The sequence below is a fragment of the Enoplosus armatus genome, chromosome 3 (assembly GCF_043641665.1).
Source record: "Enoplosus armatus isolate fEnoArm2 chromosome 3, fEnoArm2.hap1, whole genome shotgun sequence".
In the NCBI taxonomy this organism is placed as follows: Eukaryota; Metazoa; Chordata; class Actinopteri; order Centrarchiformes; family Enoplosidae; genus Enoplosus; species Enoplosus armatus.
The window spans coordinates 14,461,456-14,470,970 of NC_092182.1; the positions used below are offsets into that span (position 1 = coordinate 14,461,456).

At 39.9% G+C, this 9,515-nt stretch overlaps 2 protein-coding genes across 3 annotated transcripts in view; both read left to right on the forward strand.

Moving 5' to 3' along the window:
• il17rc (interleukin 17 receptor C) overlaps positions 1-3,908 on the forward strand; it is a 6,298-nt gene extending 2,390 nt beyond the window's left edge. For both annotated transcript variants that reach the window (XM_070902452.1, XM_070902453.1), the window contains exons 6-15: positions 66-107; positions 202-320; positions 1,013-1,069; positions 1,163-1,223; positions 1,331-1,548; positions 1,882-1,935; positions 2,020-2,071; positions 2,167-2,262; positions 2,658-2,696; positions 2,791-3,908. In XM_070902452.1, the coding sequence (XP_070758553.1) occupies positions 66-107; positions 202-320; positions 1,013-1,069; positions 1,163-1,223; positions 1,331-1,548; positions 1,882-1,935; positions 2,020-2,071; positions 2,167-2,262; positions 2,658-2,696; positions 2,791-3,353 (1,301 nt within the window). In that variant the 3' untranslated portion in view covers positions 3,354-3,908. The remainder of the gene's footprint in view (positions 1-65; positions 108-201; positions 321-1,012; positions 1,070-1,162; positions 1,224-1,330; positions 1,549-1,881; positions 1,936-2,019; positions 2,072-2,166; positions 2,263-2,657; positions 2,697-2,790) is intronic.
• A 913-nt stretch (positions 3,909-4,821) lies between these two features.
• LOC139283334 (protein disulfide isomerase CRELD1) lies at positions 4,822-7,659 on the forward strand. Its single transcript, XM_070903331.1, has 5 exons — positions 4,822-5,057; positions 5,169-5,252; positions 6,287-6,382; positions 6,487-6,627; positions 6,731-7,659. Exons 1-5 carry the CDS (start codon positions 4,886-4,888, stop codon positions 6,949-6,951), a joined length of 714 nt encoding a protein of 237 aa, XP_070759432.1. The 5' UTR covers positions 4,822-4,885; the 3' UTR covers positions 6,952-7,659.
• The last annotated feature ends 1,856 nt before the right edge of the window (positions 7,660-9,515 follow it).

The following is a 9,515-nucleotide window of genomic DNA, read 5'->3' on the forward strand; positions in this document are numbered from 1 at the left end:
TCAGAACTCATCAGTGCTCCTACACAGTGTTGCAACGGTGCTTGACACATACTGTATGTCTTCAGTGTGTTCACAGGAGCTGCAGGAACTTGTAGAAGAGTGTCATGGTAAGTAATCCCCACATAGCACATGTACTGGTTTTCCTTGTGTTGTTTTGCATCTGTATGGGGAAATAAATAGTTTATCTTTCCCTCCTCTCAGTGCCCAGACTCAGCAGTATAATTAACCGAGAGAGGAATCAGGTGGAGCTCCTGTCTGCTGGCAGCAATGAGAGCCTCCCCTCTGTGTGTGTCCAGTATGAGAAGAATGGGAGATGTCAGGTCAGTCAGGTCTGCTCAATATTGGCGGCACAGTTGTGTTTTTTGTTTGTTTTGACAGAAGTAAACAAAATATTCAGGTCCTTTCCTCATGTAAAAGTAGCAATACAACAATGTAAATTCATACATTCAAAATATCACTTAAGTGAAAGTGCAGAAGGAAGCAGTTCTCACTATGCAGAATGCCCCCTTTAAATGTTTGTATGTTACTGCAATATTATTAATTAGGCATTAATACATGAGCAGGATTTTATGTTGTAGCTGGAGCCAATTCCAACTGCTTCATCTACTATTGAGTACTTTTATATAGCAGTGCATTATATTTTACAAGCTGATCATGTTTTATATTTGAAATGTTTGCAGTTGCAACTAATGATTATAATTCTTATTATTGATTAATGTGCCAATTAGTTTTGTCAGTTCATCATTTTGTTGATAAAATGTCCAAAACTTAAAAATATTCAGTTTACTGTCATATAGGATCTAATAGAACTGGTGAATTTTAAGCGGTGTAACTAATCTTAATTAAGATTGATTAATCTTTTCAGCTCTAGTAACCATTACCATAGTAACCAGTCCATCTGAAATGCAGTAGTAGTATAAAGCGGCATAAAATGGAAGCACTCAAGTAAAGTAGGAGTACCTGCAGTACTTTTCTCGCTCTCATTAAAGCCGTGATGTGTTAAATGTTACAGATATGGAACAGGACGACCATTCCTCTGGACTCTGTGCCTTCCTGCATGTGTTTCCAGGTACCATCACTTATGCATTATGATTACTCATGGCTAACATATCAGCAGTGCTGTGTCTACACAGACCTACATGACTGACGTGTGTGTTTTTAGGTTTGGGAAGAGAATGATCAGAGGTCTCGGCGCTCTCAGAGCTGCCCCTTCGTTAAGATAGGTGAGAAGGTCTCTTTCTTAGTTGTCATCAGTTTCTCTCTGGTCTCAGTTTCCTGGGTGAAAGGTGGGCAGTGTACCATTGGTATGTTTCCTATGTGTCCACTCCAGATTTCTTCCAAAGGAACGTGTGGCAGAATGTGTCAGTGTCTGTCGGCCAGGGTGAAATGAACAACAACTGCACAATGCTGTCGTGGAACCTGTCTGCCCCCTGCAGGCTTGTGGGTGAAGTGTGGCCCTGTCACAAAGAGAACAGCTGCAGGGAGATGAAGGGATTTAGACAACAGCTGGCAAATGGCACATGGAGACAAAACAGCAAGGGACAGTGGGTAAGAAACACTTAAATACTGGTGTTTGAAAACCCCTTAACATCAAATTTCCCCATTTATTTCCACTTTAGTGCTTTAAGCTTTGAAAAATCATCTTATTTCACACGGTTTGACAATATCACATATATATATATATCTATATGTTTTTTATGGCTGCATCATTAAATCAAATACACATTTCTCCAAATTTCAAACTGACATATTTGGTATCATTGTAAACTTTGGGATCTCTGCTAGAATTTAAAATGAAGTCCTGTGGGTTTGAATGATGCCTGTCTTCACGGTGTGAGTTTCTAATGACTGACCCAAGATTTATAATTGTGTCCTCTTCAGGAGAATATAGGGGTGTTTGAAGACATCGACCTTGAGCGCTCACCATGTGTGATGGTAAAGTATGCGCAACCGTCCTCCTGTGAATTATATATCTAGTTAGTTACGGAAGTTGAATAACTCATTTATCCATTTGTGCAGGTGAAAGTAGAGGGCTTGGTACGTGAGCTGGGTCCATTCTGTTTCAATAACAGTGAGTCTGACACCGTTTATAATTACAGGAACTGATGCTGGTTGGAGCTTTCTGGAGCTTTTTATAACAGGGATTTTGTTTTGTACTACTTGCAGCTGACAGGTTGCACTGGAGTCTCCTGGTTGTTGGTGTCATGCTGCTGGTTTGCTTGACCGTGCTCGTAATCTATCTCCTTCATGACTTTGTCAAGAGTAAGTTTAATTATTGTTTTCTCATGTGTATCAAATATGTTTAAATAAGAATACCAGGAGAAACATACAGTACATGAAGAAGACCAAGCAGGGTCTAATTTCTCTGCTCTGGAATTTGCAACCAACCCGTGATAAAATATGCATTGTCCAACTAGACTGTCTGGTGAATTTCCTCAGGCACTTATAACAAAGGCTCCTTTTATTTGCCTCACAGGCCAAATCTTGTTTACTAGATCTGGGAGTTATTCATAAAGTCTGCTCATGCATATATTTTACCCACATACAGTTTAAAGAACCAATTACATGTGGCACTGAAATTATAAATATCCTGGTAGGGTGTTTCTGCTACAGTGAGACCTCTGGTATATTTATTCTTCATTTTCTGACTTTTATAGAATGGGCGTGGAGCTGGAATCACGGAAGATTTGTAGAGAGTGAGTGTTTTCCACTTTTAATATAAAATTCATGAAGTTGTGATGGAACAAGTCAAATCTCTGACATTGGTCTCCTTGTTTTTCCTCTCTTAAGTTGGCAGAAAGCGCCATGTGGTGCTGCTGAGCCCCCCAGATGTGGATGATGGTGTTTCGGAGTCAGTATGCAGGCTCGGCTCCCTGCTCTGTAACCAGGGCTTCAGTGTGTCTGTGGACCAGTGGAGCAGGAAGGAGCAGTGCAACCTGGGGCCTCTGCCATGGCTGCACTCCCAGCTGCTGGAGCTGAAAAGCCACGGCGGCCGAATTGTGCTCGTCTTGACTCGCAAAGCCTTGGAGAGAGCAGAGGAGTGGACTCACAAAGAGGTTATCAATACGAAGGAGGAAGACGAGGGTCTCCTTCAGATATGGTCCCCTTACTCTGATGTGTTCACGGCCTCACTGTGCCTCATCCAAGCGGACAAGCAGCTGGGTAGAACTGGAGAACGTTTTCTTCTGGTGAAATTTGACTCCCATCCATGCAGTGACAAGGGTCTACCAGAGCCTCTACAGGGGCTGCCCCTGCTCCAGCTTCCCTCTCAGACCCAGACTCTCTTGACTGAGCTCACTGTGGGAGGGACACAGAGGGGATTAGGTAGAAGGACTTGGAGACAAAGTTTTTGAAACACCCATAAATGTCGTGTTGAACATTATTGTTGCTCTGCACAAATGAAGGACATGTTCATATTATATATTGTAGTTATTATCAAGAAATACCATGACACGACCAGAGCCATCAATACGTTAGTCGGTATCTCAATACTTTCCAACTTCCCTTCCTTGTCTGGAGTTTTCAGACCCAAACCTGTTTTTACTGAAAATTAAATTATTTCCTAATAATTTCCTAAAATAGCTGGGCACTGTGCTTTCACAGCAAACACTGCTCAAATAGGAGTAGTGTTGCAGGTGTGATTTGCTGCTGAATATGACTTAAAATAAACTGCATTGCCTATGTCCGTTGTTATGAAGGAAGATGTCACAAAGTCCGGCTGTGTGTTTTTAATGGTTGTTGGAAAACAATGGAGGTCTATGGCACAGAAGAATACGTTCTATGAAGCTCTGGCTACACCGATTTTTTGACCATAAGACAAATATGAAATATAACCAGACTCATCATTTAAGCTGCAAATGTTGTCAACCCTTGTCTATAAATAAATGTGCTTATTTTTGTGCCTGGGGGATCTCGGATTCTGATTGGCCAGCTCTCAGTGAAAGGCGGTGGATCTAATTGGTGCAATCTGGTGTTAGTTTAAGGACACAGAGAAGCGCTTGTTAAGAATTTACATTACATTCCGGAGGGGCGGTGCTGTGAGGCCGATGTTTGCTCCGCCTACTCGGGATGTTATTTTCATGTAATCGAACACAAAGGAGATCTGGACGTGTGTCAAGCGCGTCTCTGCTGTTTTCACCGCGTTTACAAACTTTACCAAAGACAACACAGTTCAGACTCAGTCGACTACAGTGGAGGAGGTAAAGAAAAGCCCGAACTCATGTCTATATTTTGTTTTGAGGTCCACTTGAATGCTTGGTGTGTTGACTCTTACTGTTTCACCGTGAGTTGATTCGTCAGAACGTGACGTTTAATTTTCTAAATTATTTTAAATGGTGGCCTCATATTTCTTTGAAACATTATGTACAGTGAAGATATATGAAATAATAATAAAAGCTGTAGCAACGTAATGAGCTATCAAAGCTTTAACAAAATAGTACCAGAATATCCTTAATTAAGTTTACGTTTATTACGTGTCACAAGCCGGCCACGTTTTAAACATGTATTTGTGTAATAGCAATTATGCCACTTCATTGGTTTAATGAAGGTTCTCTGAAACAACAGCCTGGCAGAAACTGGCATGTAGCCAGCAGACTAAATGTCTTCTGCCTCTGTTGGAAACACTATGTGCCACACAGTGGTGGTAGATGCCCTGAGACACTTACATTTAATAAAAGTAGCAATATTATAATGTAAAGTACCTGAAAATGGTACTTTAAGCACAGTACTTCAGAAAACGAAAGTGATGCTTTTTTTTTTATCATATATTTTATTTTTCCAGTTTCCAGTTCTTATGATCACAACTTTCAAGCGTCATTTAACAAATCTGGTTGTGATATTTTGGACGAGATGAACATCTTTATCTTCCTGACCTGATTGGGAACAGATGGGAGTGAGGATGCCTCACAGGAACCTGCTGCAGGCTGCTTGGCTGTGTTGTCTGTTGGCTGTTCAGGCGCGCAGCTGTCCAGATACCTGCAAGAAGTGTTCAAGCCCAGCAAAGGACCAGTGTGAGGAATGCAGAGCAGGATGGACACTCCATAATAACTCCTGTTTAGGTACTGTGTACAGAGCTTTGTTTATGAGTCTGGAAAGCATAATTTACAATATGGCATAAGACAAGCTGACTAATGACGAGACAAATGTCCATATGTTTTGATCTGTTTTAGACATCGATGAGTGTGGCACCGAGCTGGGTGTGTGTCCTCCAAACAGCTACTGCTTCAATACAGAGGGTTCCTTTGAGTGCAGAGGTCAGTGGTTCTTCTCATAGCTTGTTCTGGCCAACCAGCAGTCCAAGTCCTGATATTAAGAGAGAGTGAGGCAGCAAATCCTCACATTTGGGAAGCTTAAACCAGCAAATTACATTTCTTTATCTGATAAATGGCTTGAACAATTAATCAAGCAGTTCTTAAAATTGTTGTCTGCTAATCTTTTATTGATCTACTCATTGACTGACTAATTGTTTCAGCACTAATTCAGGGAAATAAAGTCCCAAAACTGACAAAAGGTGGAAAAAGGTCACAGTCAAAAATATATCTGAATATATCAATAATATTATTGTTAGTTAAATAATTAAAAGGGAGTGTAAATAGAAATAAAGCTGCATGTTTTAATCAGTTGATAAAAAAATCAAGAAACTTTTTTGAAATAAATAAATAAGTTAAAACTTAATTTTTATTTTACTCTTATATTCTATTTCCACTAGTTCATTTTATTTTTACCAACTCTTGAGTTTTACTATACCTTGATCTTGACTCGCATTTATTATTGCCCTATTTTCCCCGCACAACATTTCCCATTTGTTTCCCATGTTTCCAGTTTTTCTAATCTTTATACGATAATTAGATGGGTGTGTCCATGTAAGTACAGTGCAGGGTTTGATGCAGGGTGTGTGTGTGTGTGTGTGTGTGTGTGTGTGTGTGTGTGTGTGTGTGAGTCTAACTTTTTTCATAAAACTACATTATTCAGTCCAGATCATATTAATCATCCATATTCTGTTTTGTATATAGCTGAAGCATCACTGTATGAACTCTTGTAACAGTAGGTGAAGCGTGTTAGCGGTCATGCAAATGCTCACCATGTTTGATTCTGGTTCATTTGTTTGACATTATGAGAAAGGAGACATTAAATCCCACACATCTACAAAAAGTCCAACAAATATAAAATATTACTCCCTGTCTGATCTAATTGATTGTGTTTTGTGGCATTTTTCACTTGTATGCAGCATTTACAGCAAATTAGAGCGTTTGTAAATGAAGAAATTAAATGTTCACTCTTTCCTCAGACTGCAACCCGGCCTGTGTGGGCTGTATGGGCAGCGGACCAGCACGCTGCAGGAAATGTGCCTCTGGGTACACACTGACAGGGTCCAAGTGTTTGGGTAATTGCATAAAAGAGAATATGTTAGAGTGATATTTCATTATGTGCTTCTGAGGAGCAGCAGTAGTTATGCACATATCATGTGCCTCTCTTTCTTTTGCTCAGATGTAGATGAATGTAGTGACAGGGTACTTGCCTGTCACGGTCTGGATGAGATCTGTGCCAACACAGAAGGCTCTTTCCGCTGTGACTGCGCTCAAGGATTCATCCGCAAGGACGGTGTTTGTGTGACGAAGCAGCAGTCTAGTGAGTCTCATCACTCACACACACACTCACACTCACACACACACACAATCACGTGAGCACCTATCCTCACTGCAACCTCTCACACGTCCGTCTCCCTGTGCAGGTGTTCAGGAGAAAGGTCTGTTTGAGGATATCCAGGATGACGAGGTGGAGGTGCTTCAGCATATGTTGTTTGGGGTGGTGCTTTGTGCTCTGGCCACAATGGCTGCTAAGGGGGATTTGGTCTACACATCTGTATTTATGGGAGGGGTGGCAGCCATGGCAGGGTACTGGCTTTCTGACAAGGGAGACCGTGTGTTAAACAGCTTCCTAAAGGGACGTTAAAGCTCAAAACTGTTGCAAAAAGGACTTAAATGTTTCATATAGTGGATGCACAAATGCATGGGCCACTGCTTCTTTCTGTACTCCTAGTTTTTATTGTAGTTGACTATGGACAATATTTTGACTGAGACTTTCACTGCATATCACAGAGCGGGGCAAAAGCTTTGTCTGGAGCTTTTCAACTGTATTTCACCGGCTTCATCAGTGGATGGAGTTTGCTTTGTTGCCATGACAGCTGTGCAAACTCAAGCACTGATGAAGTTGAACGGGTAAAAACAGGTAACATTTTCCAGTACTGAGCTGGAAATGAGCCTTGAACGTTTCATGCTTTTTATTATTTTCAAGCAGCTGCCTTGGAGCCACCAACATACAATGTAGAAGAATTTACAGCTGGCTTGAATTCATGTATGTGTACATAAACCATGTATTAGAGTTGCTTCTTATACCGTATCACTAACACTGTATTTTCAGGAGCTGTAACATGTACAATGTAGTATATAGTAACATTTTTAAAGCCCCTTTTCTCCATGTGCACATTTATATGTATGTCTTAAGAATATAAAACATTGAAATAAGTATGTCCAGTGTTAACATATATACCGAGGATTCCTCTTTTATCGATGTGCAAGGCGCTGCTGTTGTTAATGATACATTTTTTTTCAACATCTGTTTAATAACATAGTCTTACTGAATATTAAATTCAGGACCATTTATGTGTTTTTTTTGAAAGCCTTTACCAAAGTAGCGAAGACAAATATATGAGAGATTCACACAAAGTGGTACTTAAGTGATGGAGGTAGAAATTGTCAGTTACAAAGTTAGCTAAATTATTTCTATTCTAGCCACACAATAGTATTCCTACCAACTGTTTTTACAAGTTGTTACTGGTTAAGGTTACTGGTGTTCTTGTTTGCACTTCACAACAGTGTCATGTCATGCATTTAAGTTGTATACCATGATTGTATTAGTACTAGAAAATACTGAAATTATTCAGATTGAACTGGTTTTAATTCTGAGTAGAAAATTACAAACAGAGACAGAAAGAAAGTCACCTTTATTTGATGGATATAAACAAGCTGGCCAACACTCAATAGTAATATTCTGATACAGCACATACAATAGCAAACTGGGGCACTGAGGACAGCCTCCTAGGTTTAAAAAACAAAAAACATTACAGAGTATCCATGCGTCATTCAAAACTTTGACTCAATCTCGCTTTTTTTTTCTCTAGGGACTTCCTCTGATAAAGTTTTTTTTTTTAAATAGATTTTTCTCTTATGCATTCATGAAACACGCAGACACACACACACACATACACATACTGACATACAAACACACCCATAAAAGCAGCTATGCACACATACACACATGCGCACACACCCGTCTCTCTTTTCTGAATACATTTACACAAGCAACCCCAAAAACATGCTGCACTCTCACAAAACTGCACAGGCTGTCTACTAATGGGACACAGTAAGTGAGACACACATCACTCTCAAACACAACATCACACCGTCACGATGCTCGATGCGGATGCAATTAATGAGTGAGGAATGATGCTTCATGGGAGATTAGCTCACGTTCACACAAGTAATCATTCAGCATGCTGGACACTCACATTTAGCTTGTTCCTAGGTTTTTACTGTACAGCTCAAAACATTTACTTATACAAATAGTACAGTCTCAAACTGGCATATTCAATAAGCTGAAACAATAGAAAAAATAAAGCTAACTTAAATTTAAAAAATGAATAATAAAAAAGTAAACAATATTTGTTCTGTCAAACAAAAATGTTTCTGGCATTGGTCACAGTGATTTGTTTAATCCAAAGTTTTCAGCAACATACAATAAAAGAAAAATAACCTGTAATAACAATAAAGTGAAAATGTATGTTAGGCTTTTCATACTTTTTCTTGAAGGCCTTTTAAAATTACTGGTGACTCTACAGGCCTATCAACTCAAGTCTTGTCTACACGGCTGCTTCGAGGCACAGATGCAGACTTGACTTCTGGAGTCCATCTCACACTGAGTGCGACGTCAGTCATTTACAACTAGGATTAGTCTTTAGTCTAAGCCCAGGAAACCAGCCCCAGTCTTTAAGCCTCTGTGTCTCCTCAACCTTTTTGACACAACGTTTGAGAAATCGCTCTGCATAGAGAACAGGAGATTATCCTTACATCATCACTTTCAGTTGGCACATTATGTAAAAATCAGCATGCATGGGCACAATTGAAATGTTTCATGTTTTCTACCATGTAAATCATATATGGTATTTCATGGTAGGAGAACCCCCTACTTCAAGTATTCAGTAGATAAGGACCTGAAAATGGAGGATTCGTACTCCGCCCCCCTGATGGTGAAGTGAGAGGATTTTTGCTCCTCTGTCTGTTTGCATTGTCTTCCCTTTTAAAAAAAATAAAATAAAAATCCAAATCAGGACCTTTCTCGTAACATTTGTAAACACAAACACCAACGTTTCACGCAATCTGTTGATTCTTGGTCGGTGACAGGAGCTGTAAAGGTTCATGTGTGAAGTGGACACGCAAAACATGATGCATGGATCACCT